The 21,268-nt window shown below is 44.5% G+C and overlaps 1 protein-coding gene across 5 annotated transcripts in view; it reads right to left on the bottom strand.

Moving 5' to 3' along the window:
- Window positions 1-21,268, bottom strand: part of SENP6 (SUMO specific peptidase 6) — a 158,142-nt gene that overhangs the window by 12,840 nt on the left and 124,034 nt on the right. For all 5 annotated transcript variants that reach the window (XM_088471553.1, XM_088471568.1, XM_088471560.1 and 2 more), the window contains one exon: window positions 21,168-21,256. In XM_088471553.1, coding sequence (XP_088327679.1) covers window positions 21,168-21,256 — 89 coding nt within the window. The remainder of the gene's footprint in view (window positions 1-21,167; window positions 21,257-21,268) is intronic.

Below are 21,268 nucleotides of genomic sequence, written 5' to 3'. Positions count from 1 at the left end.
ATGCACCCTGCTCCTTTTAGTGGTGCCCTGCTAAAACAGCCTGGCCACTGCCGTTCTTCCGCCGTGTGAACAGATGCCGTGCGCATCTATTCACATTAAGGAACCGCTTTGGGGAAGCCCAGCACCTGCGTAGGTGCTGGGCACGCCCCTATTAACTATGTCGCCGGCTTGTCATGCCCCCCAACAATGACATTGGCTGGGCTGCTCCCCCTTCACCGGCCAGGCGCTCGCAATATTGCCCCTGGTCATCAGCGCTTTGCCCGCAACTGATCCTAGCGGGAATACTATTGTTACATCATATCCCCTTACAAAATTTAACAGGCAAGGGTGCTCCTCATCACCTAAACTTCTTGTTGTGATTATGGAATCTTCCACAGAATACACTCAAGACATCACAGGTATTAAAATTGGCAAAGTTATGCATAAGTTAGCCCATTATATTGATGATTTATTGTTGATAATCTTCAACCGATTAACTGCTCTGCCAAATCATAATAATTTACATCTTTTAATACATTTTAGAAATTCAAAATTGTGCAAAAATTCAAAGGCACTAAATAGAACAGGTTGATCAATTTGCTTCACACTTACCATTTAATGCTTTCAAATGATTAGGCAGGTAACATGTGACCAACCTTCTTAGCAACTTGCAGGCTAACTTGCGGAAATAGTCTACACAAAATCAAATACTTTATTTTCATGATTTGGCAGAGTAAGTTCTGAAAATAATGGTGTTATCTAAAATAATATATACTTACTACACACCACAGATCCCCATAAATTTCTAGTCATCCTTTCTTATTTCCAGCGTTTCAATTTTCAAACGGAATCGGTATGTAATGCCGCCGGATGTATTGCTGGCGGACTAAATACCGACGCTGGAAGCCCGAACCGTCAGGATCCCGACTGGAGCTGGCAAGTACCCTAACCCCCCCAACCCACCCTTAGTGGTGCCTAACCCTAGCCCCCCCCCAGTGGTGCCTAACCCTAACCCCCCCTTCCCGCACCCTAAACCTAACCCTCCCCATGGGGGATGCCTAACCCTAAGTCCCCCCAGGGATGCCTAAAACTAAACCTCCCCCGCACAGCTAACAGTCCCCGCTTACCTTCGTTTGGGATGCCGGGCGTTGGGATTTCGGAGTCTGTCTAAAGATAGGCGTCAGTATTAAGACTACTATCTTTAGTACAGAGTCGAGCTTCCAGAGTCGGGATTCCAGACGCCGGTAAATGAACTGCATCCCCTTTCAAACATATCACATATTCCTATAATCTAATGATATTAGATCACATTAACACTACACTAGGGAACTGTCCCATTAACCATAAGGACTCAATAAAATCTTCTGATGGATACAAAAAGTTAGAATACAGAATAAAAATAAATGCGGTTTATGTATAATTGCTCAATGTCTCATCCTCCAAATTTGCACACCAGGGGCATAGTATGAAGACCTCTATGAACTGGACAATAAATACATGTCCAAGCACAACAAATGCAATTGATATGCTACGAAGATTTGGTTTCTGGTTTATGTTCACTGATCAGAAATACGATCTTTTATTTAAACTACTACTATTTATATTATCATACTAACACTCTGTTGGTACCTCTCCAAATACTCTAATGATCTACTATACACAATATTTGTATTCCTAGGTTTCTAATGCACAAGTCTAAATATTTTTGTAACTGTATAGTTTTGACACATAGCACTGAATTCATTATACCAAATATGATTTGTTCTTCTATACAGTCTATCTCCTACTTCTCTTCCTTTGTGTTTTATGAATTAAACCGCTTCATAAACAGCATTAAACAACAGTGACACCTGCAGACTTTATAGACCATGTACAATCACTACTAACACACGCTGTGTATGTAATGCAGGGAAAAGCAAAGCCCCAGCTCTTTACCAAGATATAAAAGATCTCCTGTCAGTTGTATCTTATTATACAGACACACAGATCTCATCATACTTTTTATCATCATCTTTTAAGATGCCAAAAGGTGAACGTAGCGCCGTATCAGAGGTGTCCTCCTACATCTATCAATACATAAATCAGCGCGACATGCCTGAAGTGAGCGAGCTGCCAGGCCCCATGAAACTCTGCTGGCGTTGGGAGTCTTATTTGCTATAAATGCGTCTTAGACTCAATGTGATGCAACTAGAACTGTGCTGATTAATTTGCGATGCTTGTATATCTGTGTGCGACAGCTGCATCGTAGCATTTTGCATGCTGATCCAGAGACTCAGTTGCACACAGATATACAAGTGTTGCATATCAAATTAATCACTGCAGTCTCCTGGTGCATCTTAGTTGCATCACATTACGACTTGGACGCATTTTCGGCAAAAAAAGACCCTCGGTGCTAGTAGAGTCTCACGGGGCCTGGCACGCCAAGAGAGGCTGTTTGGTGCAACTGAAGATGTGTGAGGACACAACTGTAGACCCAAGAACAAATAAAATAACCGCATAAATACAATGCACATAATCATCGCAGAAATACACAGCATAAATACAAACATTGCAGCAAAACCACAGAGAGTGACAAGTTCAAGGGAAAGGGTAGAGCCACAGTCAGCGGGTAGTGGCAAGTCACAGGGGAAGCTCTCAGTTAACTACTGTATGGGCGAGCAGATAGCGACAACAGACTGGTGGTCCCCTTGCACTGGTGGTAAAGGTGCAAGGGGAGAACAAGAGGGAAAAGGGCTCTGCCTGAGAGCTAACAATCTTTAGCTTTAAGACTCAGAAGTAAGTTTTTTTTTTACATAATACTATTCTGTAGTGTGGTCTATTCATAAAATAGTCTACACAGTGCTAAGCAGGATGTATATGGTTACTTGCAAACCATTTTAAAAACAGAAAGTGCATATCTAGACTTTAAAAAATTGCATTTACATATGTATTTATCTGCAAGGATTTTACATAAAGCCCCCCACTTCCAGTAGTTTATTACTGTATCGTTGTGTAGTAACCTCATTTATTCGTTTTAGAGTTTTACAAATTATTCAATAAACAAAAGAAAACCCAAGAATTCTTTACTATGGGTCTGTTTCAGAGAGGGACATGGGAGTGATCTGTGCTGCCAGTTTTTCTTTAGACATTGTCACTGGCTCCCTGGCGATAACTGGCTCGGTTTCCAGCAGTGAGCTTGAATCTAAAGAAAAATACTGGGCTTTGTACAGATGCTCCAAAGTGACAGAAAAACAGGAGAATGAAAGAAAGCAAAAGCACAGTGACTATGCATTTGCTGATTATTTTAACTGTATACTTGTATAAAAGATATCAAAAAGATATTTAATAAGCAAAACATATCTATAAACAAATTCATAAAATAACAATTTGCACAATAAATATTAGTATACATTAAAAGACATAATAGTTATATCCTCAAAAGTAGTTAATGAAATGTGCTAAGAAATTATTGAACTCCGTCGTCTAATGAGAGCTCAATTTTGGGAGCAGTCAATGAATGTGCTTTTTAGACAAAATGATGTTCAGTTGCCTTTATATGGATAGTCTCATCCTTCTCTCCAGAGTAAATAATTTCACCAGCAGTGTTAGATCTCCACTCACTACACCTATTTTCTTGCCTTCTGAGGAAACTGCTACCCTAAACAGCGGATAAACGCGTTAAGGTACAGGGACTCTCCGTCTTAAAGCAGCCGCATAAGACGATCTATTGCCGGAATACCAGGTCTCTTGACCAGAAGCTGGCTAAGTGTGCTTTTTCATTATACTCACTCCTGTGAAGTGTGCCATTCCTCTCCACTGTCAGCCTGCATCCTGGAACAGCGGCAGCAGATTAAGCAGAGCTTTACTGCCTTCATGAGCGGCAGTTTATACTATATAGAAAAGTGGAGACTGATTAAGCAGAACCCTCACTGCTTCCAACAGCGGCAGTGGTAAGATTGACTTGAAAATCTTTTGTCATCTATGGGCTGCTAATATGGATTAATTTATGGACACTAAATATAAAGAGAGTGGAGATCTAACACTGCTGGTGAAATTACTTTCTCTGGGGAGAAGGATGAGACTATCCATATAAAGGCAACTGAACATCATTTTGTCTAAAAAGCACATTAATTGACTGCTCCCAAAATTGAGCTCTCATTAGACGGACTTCAAGAACTTCTTAGCACATTTCATTAACTACTTTTGAGGATATACTGTATATACTCGAGTATAAGCCGAGTTTTTCAGCACTTTTTTGTGCTGAAAAAGCTTCCTCTCGGCTTATACTCGAGTCATGCCGGCATGATACGCAGCTGAGTAGCGTACCATGCGGGCAGCGGTGCAGACTGTGTCTGTGACACAGCTGCACTGCGTGTGTAGCGCTGACCGGACGGAGTTCGGTCAGCACTACACAGTACCAAACACAGCCGCCGGTGCCGGCAGCTGTGTGTTTGTTGTAATCAGCAGCCGATGACAGTCTGTCAGACTCTCATCGGCTGCTGCTGCTCCCACTGCGGGAGCCATCTTCCGGCTCCCGCAGTGGGTAATGGGAGAGACGTCGTCATGACGACGTCTCTCCCATAATGCAAAGCGGCCGGAGGAGCCAGTAGCAGCGTCGGGACCAGGAGCGGGGTTTCAGGTCAGTGTTTTTTAAATTTTTTTATTACATCTCTGTCTACTGGGGGGGCTACTACTGGGGGCAGTACCAGGGAGGGGGGGGGGGATTACTACTGGGGGCACTACCAGGGTGGGATATTGCTACTGGGGGCACTACCAGGGGGGGATATTGCTACTGGGGGCACTACCAGGGGGGTAATATTACTACTGGTGGCAGTACCAGGGGGGGGATTACTACTGGGGCAGTACCAGGGGGGGGATTAATACTGGGGGCACTAGCAGGGGGGATTAATACTGGGGGCACTACCAGGGGGGTATTACTATTGGGGGCACTACCAGAGGGGGAATATTACTACTGGGGGCAGTACCAGGGGAGGGATTACTACCAGTAGCTGCTGCATTTCCCACCCTAGGCTTATACTTGAGTCACTAAGTTTTCCCAGTTTTTTGTGGTAAAATTAGGTACCTCGCCTTATATTCGGGTCGACTTATACTCGAGTATATACGGTAACTATTATGTCTGTTAATGAACACTAATATTTATTGTGCAAATTGTTATTTTATTAATCTGTTTATAGATATGTTTTGCTTATTAAATATCTTTTGGATATCTTGATATATTTTTTGCGTTCATTATTGTATAATAGTTTTTGCTTGTTCATTCAGAGTATTACAGATTTACTCTATAGGAGCAGCCGAAAATCACTGTCATTACTTAATTGCAGATCAATTTTATATTAAGAGATTTATCATATATGCGCCTGAATTTTGTTTTGTTATTGTATAAAAAATGTACATATACAAATAAAAATCACCCGCCACCTACAATGGAACAGTGCACAGGGAGACCAAATCATCATTGTGGAATCTATTTGGCAGAATATTGCTTTACTTAGCCAAGCGCTTTTCAAAACAATATCTCAAACATTAGAGTACTATTATTTTATTAATACAAGAAAATAAATGTCTATAAACATCTACCATTTCACTGGATGTTTCGAAATTCCCTCAAGATACACTTATTTCCTACTAACATTGGAGGCAACTATTTTGTGGGCCCATGTGAAAGTCATCAGTATACAGGAAATGAATTCTGGAACTAGTTACGTTTTTCGCTGCATGTTGTAGTGTAACGCTGGGTAGACACTATACGATGTACTGTACGATATATCATTCCAGCTCAGATCGCAACAATATATTGTACACATGGCATATAGTGCAGAGGTTCCCAAACGCGGTCCTCAAGGCACCCCAACAGTTGGTTTTAGAGATATCCATGGTTGAGCACAGGTGATTAAATCAAAATGACTGAGGCACTAATTAAGGCACCTGTGGTCAAGCATGGATATCCTTAAAACCTAGACTGTTAGGGTGTCTTGAGAACCAAGTTTGGGAACCTCTGGTTCCGTCGTTCAGTGCATCATCCCATCTGGTGTTCTGCATGGCAGATGGGACGATGCAATGAACAACGCGGCGCAGTTGCATTCAGAATGTAACCATACACTGCGTCATCGTACTCAGATCGTGCAGTGTGTAGGGCATGTGAGATGTCTCGTTACATTACATCGTCGCTTGGTCGCACCATGGTGTGTACTCAGCTTTAGTGAATAAAATCTATTATTGAGACAAAATGTTATGCTTTAGTGATATTGCTACTTTCTAATGCACAGTTAGGGGTCAATCCTATTCCGTGCGATAATCTTGCCAGTGAGAGTCATCGCAACAGTGGCCGCATTTTACGGCAGCCCGGATTTGCCAAATTTTGCTCGCTGCCCCGAAGGGCTGCGAGCAAAGTTTGGCAAATTCAGGGTCGAGTCGGACTGCGAAGGGTGCGATGTGCCGGTCTGTTGCCGGCGTTTTAACGCTGTTAACGCACATCGCACGGAATAGGATTGACCCCGTCACACTGATAAACTCCATTATCCTGGAATGATTAGGCAGCAATGGAAAAAGAAAAAAACAGTACATGAAGGAATAAAAAAATAAAAAAAAAAGCATTCAGAGGGGCGTGGCCTGGACGCTTATGTGATCAGACGTGGGCAGTAGGAGCTCCGTTGAGGGCCCTGGATTTAAGTGCTCCTCCTGCTCTTCAATTGCTTTTAATTGCTGGTCCTCCACCAACATCCTATCCCCCCTGCAGAAGTGCACCTCCGGCATCACTTGTGACCCCTCCGGACCAACCCCGGCCGTGAGGCCCGTCGCATGGGCTGAAGCCGCGGTCTCAATTACAGAGCCGGGCCCGCCGCAATCCTCCGGTCACATGGGAGGACTGCGAAGCTTGCCACTCTGGACGCTCTCGGTAGCTCCCACTATCCAGAGCTACCAACTGCTGCTACATGGATCTACCAAGCTGGTGGGTGAGTCCTCCTGTGCACCGTGTCCTCCCTGACTGTTTACCTGGCTCACTGTACAGCTCATTAGCGGCTACCACAGCTCCTGCCTGCTTCTTCTCGGGTCTGGTGACCCTTCTGAACGGGGATATTGTAGGTGGCTCCCTCCATAAACGGGGACCCTGCCACCTCTCCCTCTCCTTGGATGCCAATGCCGGCTCACCTCACTGACTTCCTCTCCTGCATGTACATCCAGTCTTCCTGCACTTCTCCCGGGGTCTCACTCCTTATAGGGACTGCAGTGTGAGATCTGTCGGCTGGACCAGGATCTGTTTTGCCCTTGCTCCACTGTACAGTGGCTACTACTGTGAAACACTAATACAAGCGCCATTTTTAATTATTCCCCCTGAGGATTGCACTCCTCTGCCGTGTATTGTATTTTTTCTACTGCTGCTGCACTTTTGAACACTGATTATTGGAATGGTCCTTTCTAAATCAACATACACTGGGTCAACTCCGCTTTGAGCATCTACCTTGGATCTTTATAGATGAACAAGGGCCACTATTGTGAAGCACAGTACTTTCAAAGACGCCATCTTGGGTGATTGCCTATGAGGTGGGAAAGCCTCTGTTGTGTATAGTATCTTCGCTACTGCATTATTGAACACTGATTATTGGAATAGTTATTTCTAATCAGAATTCACCGGGAAGATTCCATATTTTGCGGTTTCACTTATATGACCCTAGAATATAAAGCACCAGCATTCTTGACCTATATTTGGTCCCGGCTGTCATAAGGACCGTAGACCCTGTGAACGCCCTTGACAAGGACTCATATTGTTATTGGTGTAATATGTGATCCATTGCTCCCCCCGCTCCTGAGCTACCAGCATGTTCATTATTTCCCTTTATGTAACCACACATTGCTATAAAACCCTCGTTTAATACGATACTATGAGCAGATCACGAAATAGAACAAGAAAAACCGCTTCACAAGATATTTCACAACATTTCTCCCGTCATGGGTCACAGAGCTCAGTTACTTCACCTGTTATCTCTATACCTCAAACAATGATGGATCCCATGCCTCCTCAACGAAAGAGGACATACAATCCCTTCAGTCTATGATTTTGGACCTTAAACATCATTCACGACTGCTCTTCAATCGGCTATTGGTGAAATGAATACTGACATCGCCGATCTGGAATCTCGTACCTCCCTGATAGAATCACAAGCAGACACCCAACAGGATTTCCAAGAAAAAACAGGCAACAACATGGACTGCCTACACAGCGAACTGGAGTTTCTCCGAGATAAGAGGGAGGATCTCGAAAACCGCGAGAGACAGAATAATCTGCGAATCCGTAATATCCCGGAAACCATTGCAGCTTCCGAATTGGAACCCTATCTCAAGAGATTATTTACTTCCATAGCTCCTTCATTGACTGCTGATTCCATACAAAGAGAGAGCTCATCGGGCATTACGACCCAAACCTAAAGACACTGACCCTCCTAGGGATGTTATTCTTAAATTGCTGTCATTCCAGATCAAGAACAGCATCACTATGGCCAGCAGGAATACCACCTCCTTTTTGTTTGATGGCTCCCATATACAAATATTTCAAGACTTGGCTCCGGCTACTTTAGCTAAACATCGCGACCTCCGGTCAGTCACAGCTACACTCCGGGACCACGGCTATAAATACAGATGGGGATTCCCCTTTCGTCTCTTGGTGAACATTGAAGGCCGCCTTCACTCTATTCACTCTGCGGTAGAGGGGACTCAACTGCTTAGAAAACTTCACTTGGCACCTACCCCTGGTCCTGTTCCTGGTCGTTCTGGAGAATCATCACCAACCTGACCTACTTGGGTTTGAATATCTTTTGTTGCCTTTTATTTGTTTAAAATTTTTTTTTATTTTTATTTTTTTAACTGCTTTTCACAAGCTATTCTATCATTTTTCCTATGTCTATGTTGTGTTTATAACTGTACATGTACACTATATGTTTTTATTCTATTGCTACTAGCTATGCCTCTTTACACTAATATGTTTCACAGTTTTAGTGTCTATTATGGCCCTATCATTGGACCTAACATCTTTTCGTTCCTATTATTATCTGTTGTTCAGTATCAGTCAATAATTACTGTGTGTAGCTCTTAGGAGGGAGCGGTGGTACTCGCACTTGTCACTCTACCCCCCAATCTAGGGTTATAGTTAAATATACTAATTGGGTTTCTTAGTAGGCCTCTTATTAACTATATTATTCAATCCCACCTGTGAGCTTCCCACCCCTGCGGAGCTCTACCTTGTGGCTGACTATCCAGTTCAGTAGGATATTTCCGGCCGCTTATTTAGTCTTTATTTATTTTTTTTTCTCTTTATATTATTTATTAATTCTCTTTTCTTTTCTCTTCTTTTACCCTTCCTTCTCCAACCTCTCCCTTTCAACGGATTCTGGAGTTTTTCTTTTTGCTAATTATCTAGGTTTTGTTTGAATCCTCGCTGCGATGCCTCTAACGAGTTTATTCATTAACACGAAAGGTCTTAATACACCCCAAAAGCGCTCACATCTTCACAGGACCCTCCGTAAACTGAGAGGATATATATATTTTTTTTTTTACAAGAGACCCATTTGAAAAATGATTCACACCAGTCATTATCCTCCAAAACCTTTCCAATAGTATGGCACTCCAACCATACCTCTAAACCTAATGGTGTGGCAATCTTGCTCAGAAATTCCCTCCCTTTTCAATATTTAGATTCCAAATGTGACTCTGAGGACAGGTATATTATGCTACGAGGTAAGATTGTTCATGAGATTACATTAGCTAACATCTATGCCCCTAACACTGGCCAAACCAGATTTTTTCATAATTTTTTTCATGATCTCTGTCTCTATCGTAAAGGCAAAACACTGGTGGGCGGAGATTTTAACATGACTCTCGCTCCTCATCTGGTTCCTTATCGGATTACAAAATTAATCATTCTAAATCGGAAGCTTTCGCTTTATATATCTCTCCCCAATTGCAGACCACGATAAATTCTACGTTTCCTTTTTTTTGGAGACCATCTGCTATAAAATATCTTGGGATATCCATCACTAAAACTTACTCTTCTCTTTATCAGGCTAATTTTGTCCCTCTGATTAATATTTTGATACGCTCTCAAAATGAAGCTTCTCGTTTATTATATCTTTTCCAGACCGTTCCAATCTCGGTACCCCGCGCAACCCTCGCTTCTTTACAAAAACTCTAACAGATTTGTATGGGCGCCCCGTAGGCCACGTATCAAGAGATCAATTCTTAGCAAAAGTACAATCACCGGGGGTTTGGGACTCCCTATTATACAGTCCTACTATGAAGCATGTCATCTTAATCATATCCTATCATGGCATTCTGACCCAGGAGTTAAAAAATGGGTTGATATTGAGAATTCCTTGACTCAATGTGGTACGCTTAATACTTTGGTTTGGCTTCCCAAAAATTGTAGGCCGGCGTCAGTGTACTCTGTCCCTACTATCAATTTTTCTCTCCAGCTGCGGGACAAAGTATGCATCCCTATCCATCCCCCACTAACCCCAATATGGGACCATCCACAATTCCCTTCAGGGTGTGATAGGAAAATGGCAGCTCCATGGTGGGCTCGAGGTATAGACAGATTTAACCATATCAAAGGTGACTCTGCTCCTTCCTCATTCCAGGACTTCCAAGATCGCCTAAACTTCCCCTCCTCTTGTTTCTTCCAATATTTTCAAATTATTAGTTTTATCTGTTCCAAATCTTCTTCGCTACGCAAACCTACTTCATTTGAACGTTTGTGTTTATAATCAATTGGGAGGAGAGGGAATATTTAAAAAATTTACAACTCAGTTTTGGCCACTGATTGTCCTCCACACGAATCGCATTAATTACAATGGGAATCTGATCTTGCGATGATTTTGGATGATGATCAATGGGAAGAAATTAGATTACGTACTGCCAAAGCCTCCATCAGTGTCTCAGTACGCGAAACTTGCTATAAAGTGTTTACCCGTTGGTATTTAGTCCCTACTAAACTCCATTCCATCTTTCCTGCTACGTACAAAATGTGTTGGAGACTTTGTGGTCAAGAAGGATCATTTTTCCACATTTGGTAGTTTTGTCCCTCTCTCCGCCTTTTTTGGTCCCATGTCCACCAAGTGATTAATCAGGCTCTTGGTACAGGATTTACATTAGATCCAGTCTCAGCATTGTTGAATGCACCACTCATTGGTGTCTCCAAATCCCAGGATAAACTTATTACACATATTTGTAATGCAGGAAAAACCCTTATAGCCAAACACTGGAAAGACCACCGCCCACCTTCAAAAGATGCTCTTGTAGCTAAAATTAACTCTATTGCATCAATGGAATATATTTCCAGCTTACAAAATAACTCGGTGACGAAATATCATTTGATTTGGTCACCATGGTTCCATTCTCAGGCCCGCTGTACTCCATTGATTACTCTACCTAAAACCCTCTTCCTTCCCCTCCCTCTCCTCTTTTTTTTTTTCCTCCCTTTCTCTTATTTTTTTTTTCTTCTCTTTTTTGTTAGAATATAAAATTTTTGGGGCGACATGGATTATAATATTCAGTAAATTATCGGTGTTACTTTTGCTGATTTCAGCTAATATATTAACTACCAAGATATTTATGCTGTTAATGTATATTTACTTCTGTAAAATTATACAGTTGAATGTGTTTCAATCTATTTCATACCCAAGAAAATGTATTGTTTTGGGTTTTTTTTTGCATTTTTATGATGTCCCCCAATAAAATATTTTGTTTTGTTTTTTAAAAAAAGCACTCAGAACTGGTGAAATAATTTTTAATTTCTCATACTTCCAACTCTTTATTTTGCAAGTTAAGGATCTCACCCCATAGCATTCTGTTTTACTCACTTTGAATAACTTTTATTTGTGTGTGTTCTAACCCCTCCGGTTCATAAATGTACCCACAGAAAAGCAATGCTGGTACATAGTGTATGCAGCATTCCAAACAATGCTCTGTGGACACAAAAGAGCAACATAAAATGCTCAAGTTAAATTAAGGCAGTTAGTCTTCACGTTGAATGTATTATTTATGAGCAAAGCTAAGAGCAGCACATATCTACCTTGGTTATCACACAACAACAAATGCAAGGTAAGGGACTTGCTAGATTACCAGTGATGCATATGTACAATGTGTTTTTAATATGCTTTATTGATAAACTAGATTAAGTGCACACGGAGCCACATGGGATATGAGATACATTAGCTTTATAGGGAAGGTGAGAAATGCTGCTTCACAAAGATACCTTGGTATTCCCTTATTTATCCTCATCACTGTATGTTATATTTCTGCTGCACAACACAAACAGCAATAGGATTTTATTTTTACTTATTAATAAAAAATAATTTGCAAGATTGATGTTACTACGAATTTATTTTCTATTATGACCACAGCATGGCAAAAAAACTCCACCAAGGCACATCAATATGCCCCCATAACAAATATACATATACAAAACTGTAGATCATAGTGTTTTTAATCATTAGGGGCCTATCCATTAGCAGATAAATTTGAACGATGAACGATTTATCTTTCAGTCGTTCAATTTATCTGTTAATGGATAGGCTCTGAACGATAAAAATGCGCACTCCCGCGGCCGACAAATTTGGTCTTTTATCTCTCCAACATGTTGGTCAATTATTGTTTATCGCTGACATATTAGAGATATCTGTTGCGGTAAACGACTAACGATTTTTTTTTAACGAAAATGAATAGAAAAACATTAAAAAAAAAATCCACTCCCAGAATGATATCATGCAGTATCGTTCGTCGTTTGCAAAAATCTGTCATGTACATGACAGATATCTGTCACAGCAGCCCCAGGAATTTTCGAAAGATAAATCTTTTTTGTCTTTTAGAAAGATCTGCTAATGGATAGGCCCCTATACACAGCTTGTCCATTCCATAAGATACAGAAGAGTACCATAAGCATAGATTTTACTGTTTTTTTTTTTTTTTTTTTTTCCTTCTTTTCAACCTAAATATGAGAACATGGTGAAACTGGACAAATTCAGGTTATACTAGTAGCGTTCATAACAAAGTGGAAGCTGCTCAAATCAATCTGGCAATACTCTTCAGGAGCATGAAAGGGAGGTGGTCACTATGCATGAACCTGAAGAGTATTGCCAAATCAATTTGGCCAACTTGCACTTTCTTATGATTGCTGTTTTGAGAGGCATAGATAGAACCAGCATTTGGAGAGCATGTTGGTTCATACAGTGCTAATTGGAGGTCCTAGGGGTGACTCCCAGGTAAGCTAGCTCTCAATTTGGGTGTATTTCTATATGTGCCTTTGCCATGAGGCCTTACAACAGACAATTACATGGCCCAGAGTGGGTACTGTTATCATGTAGTGTAGGGACCACCAGTATCAGAGAAGCCGTGAAGCGGGCCTGGTGGCTTACCATGTATTTTCAAATGCATGCAACATATATCTCTGGATTTCTAGTACCATATAAATTTTAAGTATTGTTGCAGGTACAATTTAGTGTGCTGGGGGACATCTGAGGGACACCCCCTTTCTGTTTTTTTGCCTACTAGTAGTGGTACCTGCAGTGATCTCATTACTTATTTTGGGATAAGCTGCATCTACTCACATCTACAGTGGTTTGCAAAAGTATTCAACTCCCTAAAAAGTCTTCAGATATGAGATCACAAATGATATTTTTCCAGACAGAGGGCTTTTAAAGTAAATTTTCAAACTCAAATGTGTCTACAGTTACAAAAATATTTTAATAAAAAATATGAGATATGGTAAGAACTTACCCTTGTTATCTCTATTTCTACGAAGTCCATAGGGTTCCACAGGTACCTTGGGGTATAGGTGATGACGTCAGTCTTCAGGCACCACAGAGTTAAAGTTTTCAGCCTCCCAGGATGCATCTGGGTCCCTCTCCTATACCCCGCCCCCGGGCCAAGGCATCTCAGTTACGTCACAAGCCATAGGCCGGAGGAGGAGAAGAAAGAGAGAGAAGAAAAAAATCTGGACACTCACAAGAATCACATTCTCACCATAGGGAGACGGAAAAAACGGTGACCAGAATAAAGCCCATCTGCAGTACAGGTGCGACAGGGCGGGAGTCCTGTGGAACCCTATGGACTTCGTAGAAATAGAGATAACAAGGGTAAGTTCTTACCATATCTCATATTTTCTACTTCAGGGTCCATAGGGTATCCACAGGTACCTTGGGGATGTCCCAAAGCAGTATCCTTTAAGGGTGGGGACGCTCCTGTGCTGAGAGGAGAATCCGCCGCCCGAAGGAAGCATCCTGAGAGGCAAAGATGTCAAAAGCGTAATACCTCACAAAGGTATTGACAGAAGACTACGTAGCAGCCTTGCAGATCTGAACTGCAGAGGCACCACGTCTAGCTGCAAACGAAGGACCCACAGACCTAGTGGAATGAGCCCTCACCAAGGAGGGAACTGGAAGACCTTCATGAAGATAAGCTTCTGAAATTGCCATACGAATCCAGCCTGCCAAAGTCTACTTTGAAGCAGGCCAACCCTTTTTACGGAAGCCATAGAGGACAAACAAGGCGTCCGACTTCCTAAAAGAAGAAGTGCGGTCAACATAAATTCTCAATGCCCGCACAACATCCCAAGTGGCGTAACCCACTGAAAGTCCAGGTGAATTGAAAGCCGGCACAACAATTTCTTCATTGATGTGAAAACTGGATACCACTTCGGGAAGGAATCCCGGACGAGTGCGAAGCACCGCCCTATTCCTATGAAAAATCAGAAAAGGGGGTCTACAAGAGAGAACCCCTAAATCCGAAATCCGTCTGGCCGAGGCAATGGCCAGAAGGAATAAGGTTTCAGCTGTAAGCCATTTAAAGTCCACTGAGTGCAGTGGTTCAAACGGCGGTCCCTAGAGAACTCTCAGGACCACAGCCCAATTCCAAGGCGCCACCGGTGGAACAAAAGGTGGCTGAATGCGAAGAACACCTCGCATAAAGGTGTGCACATCAGAGAGCGCAGCAATCCTACGATGAAACCAGACTGACAGGGCAGACACCTGCACTTTCAGAGAAGACAGGCAAAGCCCATGATCCAGTCCAGCCTGTAGGAAAGCCAACACCCTAGACAGGCGGAATAACCTCTAGGTCTACACCACCGGAAGAAAGTATGCCACACACGATGGTAGATTCTTGCCGAAGAAGGTTTACGAGCTCTTAGTATGGTTTGCACCACGGAGCTAGAAAAACCCTCTGGACCTTAGCATGACCGTTTCAACAGCCACACCGAGTCAGGTCCGGGTGAAGACAAGGACCCTATGACAGCAGATTCGGTCGTAATGGTAACCTCAGAGGACAGACTCTGGAGGTCGGAGAACCAGTGCCGTCTGGGCCACTCGGAAGCTATCAACAGTAGCGTACCTCCTTCTTGATTTGAATTTCCGTAATACCCGCGGAAGGGAAAACGGAGGGAAAAGGTAGGCAAACTGGAACGTCTACTAGACGGACAGGGCATACACCAGAGATGCCTTTTCGTCTCATGTTCGAGACCCGTACACCGGCAACTTGTTGTTGTGCCGGGACGCCGTGAGGTCTATCTCTGGAAGACCCCACTTGTCCACCAGACTCTGAAAGACGTCCTGGTATAAAGACCACTCTCCCGGTTCCTCCTTGCTGGTTTAAATAGGCCACCGTGGTGGCGTTGTCCGACGGGACCTGCACAGGGTGACCCTGGAGAACCGGCTGTGCCCGCTGGAGAGCTCTTGACACCGCATGGAGCTCCAAAATGTTTATTGGAAGCTCCGCTACCGCCCGAGTCCACCTGCCCTGAAACAAGTGTGGACCCGTAACAGCTCCCCAGCACCGGAGACTGGCGTCCGTTGTTAACAGGACCCAGTTCGCCACCCAGAACGGGCGACCCTTGTTGAGGTGGGTCGTCTGCAAACACCAGGTTAGAGACAGGCGAACATCCGGAGTGAGCCCCATCGTCTGGGACTTGAGACACTGAGGCAATCCATTCCATCTGGACCGGATCAATAGCAGCAGAGGTTTGGAGTGAAATTGGGCGTACTCCACCATGTCGAATACCGACACCATTGAGCCCAATAACCTCTTTGCCAAGTGTATCGACACTCGACGACACTGCAGACAACTGCGCACCCTCAACTACAAAGCAAGGATCTTTTCCTCCGTCACAAAGATCCACTGCTGCCTGGAGTCCAATAAGGCCCCGAGGTGCAGGATCCTCTGAGACGGGGTGAGAGTGGACCTCTGCCAGTTTGTCACCCAGCCGTAACGTTGCAGTACCGCAATCGTCAGTTCCAAATGGTGTAAAAGAAGCTCTGGAGACCCCGCTATCAACAGGAGGTCGTCCAGATAAGGCAACAGTCGGACTCCCTGCGTCCGCAGGAGAGCCGCCATGACCGCCATGACCTTGGTGAATACCCGTGGAGCAGTCACCAGGCCAAAAGGCAGTGCCCGGAACTGGAAATGTTCGTTGCAGATTGCCAATCTGAGGAACTGCTGATGGCGCAAAAGAATAGGGACATGCAGGTAAGCGTCCTGGATGTCCAATGACACCATGTAGTCCCCAGGTTCCAGTGCCAGAATAATGGACCGCAGGGTCTCCATCCGAAACAGAGGCACCCTCAAGGACTTGCTGAGGGCCTTTAGGTTTAGTATTGAACGGTAAGACCCATTGGGCTTCTGCACCAAAAATAGAATGGAATAGCAACCCAGGCCCCTCTGGGAAATTGGAACATGCACTGCGACCAGCAACGGGCGAACTGAAGAAGGCGCCCCCCACTTTGGGGTCCCCCAAAAGGAGGCCTGGACCGTCAGGCCGCAGGTTTATCATCTGACCTAGGAGCCGGACGTCTGGTACTCCAGACCTGATTCTTGGGCTTGGACAATTTCTTGGCCCCAGCCTGCCGTGGACAGGACTGTACTTTAGGCCTACCTTGGGCCCTGTGAGGCCAAAAGGACGACCCACCAGCACTAGAAGGAATCGTAGCAGACAGAAGACATGCAGATTTTGCTGCTGCCAACGTAACTACAATTTTGTCCAGATCTGGACCAAATAGTACCTGTCCAGACCTTCTAATCCCTTTTTGGAATCCGCGTCCGCTTTCCAAGAACGCAACCATAAGGTGCGACGAGCAGCCACGGCTGCAGAGGAGATCCTAGAGGTGAGCATACAAATATCTAAGGCCGCTTCATTAATGTAAGTGGCTGAGTCTCGGAGATTGCCCACCAACTCGGTCTGTTCAGCCGAACAGTCAGAGTCCAAAGACGCCTCCAAATTATCCGCCCAGCGCTCCATAGCTCTGGCTACCCAACACACGGCCAGAGCCGGTCTGGATGCTTCCCTGCAAGGGAATAAACGGATTTGAGGCAGATCTCCACCTTGCGGTCAGTGACATCCTTCAAGGATGACATCGAAGGCATAGGCAACGTGGCACTTTTGACTAGGCGTGTGACATGTGAATCCACTTGCGTAGGGGATTCCCGCTTAGAAAAATAATTGACCGCAAACGGATAAGCCACGGCTAAGCGTCTCTGGGGCTGAAACCTTTTACCTGGATTTTTCCACGCCTCCTCTAAATGATCCACTAATTGATCAGAAAGAGGGAACACCGTAGCCTCACCCTTAATATCCTTAAAAAGGCATATATGAATGTGGCCACCAAAGGACCAATATCCTCAATAACTAAAGCCGAGCGGACCGCTCGAATAAGACCAAGGATATACACCTTGGACTTAGCGTCCGGCTCTTTGGTACGGAGAGGTTCTTGGTCAGATAGATCCAGAATCTCCCCATGATCTGACGTCTCATCGTCATCCCCATAAGGAGCAGATAAAGACGCCACCGGCCGTTATGAGGCCGCAACACAGACTCCCCCTGTAAAACATCGGACAAATGCTGAACCGATGTAGTTAACAGTATTAACCCACGCAGGCTCCGGAGAAACCTGGGAAGGGACAGGGAGACTGTGGGGTACCATCAATTGTCTCTGGAACTCCCGCATGGGTGACGACACCACTGACTGCTGGGACAAACCCGTCTGGGTAAACGCAGGTGGCGGAGCTAGCTGGCCCACAAGGGTTGTAAGCGCCTTAGCGAAACAAGCCCAGGGAGGTTCCTGTACCGGGACCGTGACCATAATCGGCCGTGACAGTGCCAGGCACTGGGGGCATAACCCCTCCGCGTTACCCTCCCCCTCCGCTATTGGTACCTTACATTTAGTACACATGAGCTGGAGAGGAAAATCAGTCTCAGACATGATGGTAAGTATGTGACACTCACACCTATACGTATTGGTATAGTGTGAATAACACCCTGCACACCGCGCACCGCAAGGGCTTTGAGCAGAGCAAGATCAGGGACAGTAATAAAGCTGACAGTAGAAAGTGAAAGTAGACAGCAGGCTAGCAGTTCAGTCACATACAATGCAGAAGAAACAAATCTCTGCACTATTAGCGCTGATTCTCAACTACTCAGACCCTCAGGCTGGTAGGACTCAGCGCTGCATACACTGACCTGTGACAAACAGAGGAGAGGTATGCTGGGGGACCCAGACCGCAATGCCACCGCTCACAGGCTTCCAGCAGTGTTCACCATGCTTTAAAGATGGCCACCGAGGAGCAGAAGATGAAGGAGGCCGGCCTGGGGAGGACAGCTGACACACTGTGGCCAATCAGGCAGAGCAGAGAGGCTGTGTGCAGCAGGGGAGGCGCCGGCTGTGAGACAGGGAAAGCGCGCTCCCCTGGCATGCATTTAACCCCTGGGACGCCGCAGCGCATGCCGCTCAGCAGCGGCCCGCTGTCCCAGGGGGTAGTGGAAGCGCAGGTTGGTCGCCTGGCTCCACGCTGCAGCCAGTCCCCAGGGAGCCCCCTGCCTGGGGACTCAGGACCATGTGACCAGCGGGGACCCACCGCGGGACCCCGCTGCTTACCTGCATCCCCTTGGATCCGGCCATGGTCCAAAACATCTGGGGACACCGCTAGCCGTGACCCCAGATGTCTACCAGCATCCCCGGATCAGTACCGGCGGGGTGTAGGGGAGACGGCATGGACGTCAGTACTGACTGTCCATGCTGTACTCCCAGATGTGCAGCCAGCGCTGCCTTTAAAAGAAACTTCAGGGGCTCTTCATAGCCCCCCTCTGCACAGTGCCTCCGACTCCGGCCAGGCACTGACGAAACAGATGCCTTGGCCGGGGGGCGGGGTATAGGAGAGGGACCCAGATGCATCCTGGGAGGCTGAAAACTTTAACTCTGTGGTGCCTGAAGACTGACGTCATCACCTATACCCCAAGGTACCTGTGGATACCCTATGGACCCTGAAGTAGAAATAAGTGATAAAATGCTGCTTCCTTAAGTATTCAAACCCTTCAGAATAGTAATAATTAGAACTGCAGTAACAGCTTTAATTTTGCTGGGCTAAATTTCTTCCAGGTTTGCACACTATTTGGGAGGGCTTTTGCCCATTCTTCCAGATCTGCTCCAGGTTATTCAGGTTTGTTGGATGACGCTAGTTGACTTAGCAATTGTAGAACATTTACCTTTTTGTTGTTCAACCATGCCAGTGTTGCTTTAGCCTTGCGTTCTGGATCATTGGCCTGTTGAAAGGTGAAGAACTTTCTCCCAAGAGCAGGGTTGCATAAAAATCGGATTTACATTTAAAAAAAAAAAAAAAAATGAATAAAAAATCCTATTTAAATCAAATAAATCATTTTTTTTTAAAGATAATAAAATAAATCCAAATTTTATGCAACTCTGCGCTAAGAGTAAAGCCGCACACACACTAGACGATATGGACGATAACGTTCAACGATATATCGTTCATATTGTCCAGTGTGTAGGCAATGAACGATCAACGATGTGTGCTCTGCGGGTCGTTAACGATATCCCCAGTTGGCTGAACATGCAGCTCAATCTGGGGATATCGTCAACGATGCCATGCTGCCGAATGCAGCATGGCTACGCTTTACCTCCCCCCCTGCCATTCGTTGTGGCCGACATCGGCAAGTGTGTATACACTTACCGATGTTGGCACCCCTGCCGGGCCCTAGTGTGTATGTGCCTTGAGTTTTCTAGCAGACTGTAGCAGGTTGTCTTGCAGTAACTCCCTGAAATTTGCACCATCCCTCTGTCTTTCAATTTGAACAAGATGTCCAGTCCCCACTGCAGAAAAGCCTCAGCACAACATAATGCTGCCACCCATATACTTCACCATTGGGATGCTGCTTGCTGAGCAACGGGCAGCATTAAGATTGCGACACACATTGCGTTTTGAATTGGGGCCAAAAAACGCTAAATTTTTGTCTCATCCGACCACAAAATCTTATTTCAGCCTGGTCACTGATGTTTTCTGGCAAACTCCACACATTAATTCATGTAGTTTTTCTACAGGAATGGCTACTTTCTAACCATACTTCCATACAGGCCAATTGCATGCAGAGCACTTGATATGGTTGACTCAATCCACTCTATGCCCGATTCAGAGACGGATGAAATTAAAACATTGAACGCAAGTGCCCCATGTTTTAATTATGCACGTGCGCCCGAGACGCACTGTTACCACCGGGGGATGAAATCGGAATTGGATGGAGATCCATGGCATTTCGAAGGGCATTCCTGTACGGTGACAGGGTCATATGTGTGTGGCCAATGACGGCAGCTGCATCCACCTGTGAATCAGGCCCTCAGCCATTGAACTCTTGATTATTATTCTGTAGCCTTTTCCTGTCTTGTGCATGTCTAGAACTTATAGACATTTTATTTTTCTTAGAATGGTGGTCTTCATTTTCACAAATTTCCCAGGTAGAGATTAATTGAAGCCAATCTGTCTGTCATTTGTAATAGAGACAAATTTGACATTAGTGGTTTGAATACTTTTGCAAGCCAGTGTATTTTGTAAATCCGTGATATTTTATCAGTGCAATAGTATAGGATTGAACTCCAAGTACAAAAATTAATTTACAGAGGATGGTATCAGACACTGCTAAAATGAAATTACCAGTTTAAAATAGTGCGACTACTATTAATATTTTCCCATTTGCAATGCTTTCCTCTTAATAGCCCTATAATGTACCTATTTAATTCAGAATCTGTGGTGCATGTATCACAATATTTCAGTATTCATTCCCAGCTTTCAAAGCAAATATTTTCTAAGAATTTCCACTCATGCTACATTCATTATAATTCCGGTTGTGCGGTGTGCAAAACACTTACTGCTTGCAGAGTAAGGGTTTGAGATGCCACTTTCCTGCCTCCGAGGTGAAATTATCATCGGCAAGGCCACCGTCATCACTGCTCTCATCCTACAGAAAGAA

Source organism: Taudactylus pleione, unplaced genomic scaffold, assembly GCF_031769625.1.
Source record: "Taudactylus pleione unplaced genomic scaffold, aTauple2 ptg000015l, whole genome shotgun sequence".
Lineage (NCBI taxonomy): Eukaryota > Metazoa > Chordata > Amphibia > Anura > Myobatrachidae > Taudactylus > Taudactylus pleione.
The sequence above is the reverse complement of the archived record's forward strand: the minus strand, read 5'-3'. Positions and strand labels throughout refer to the sequence as shown.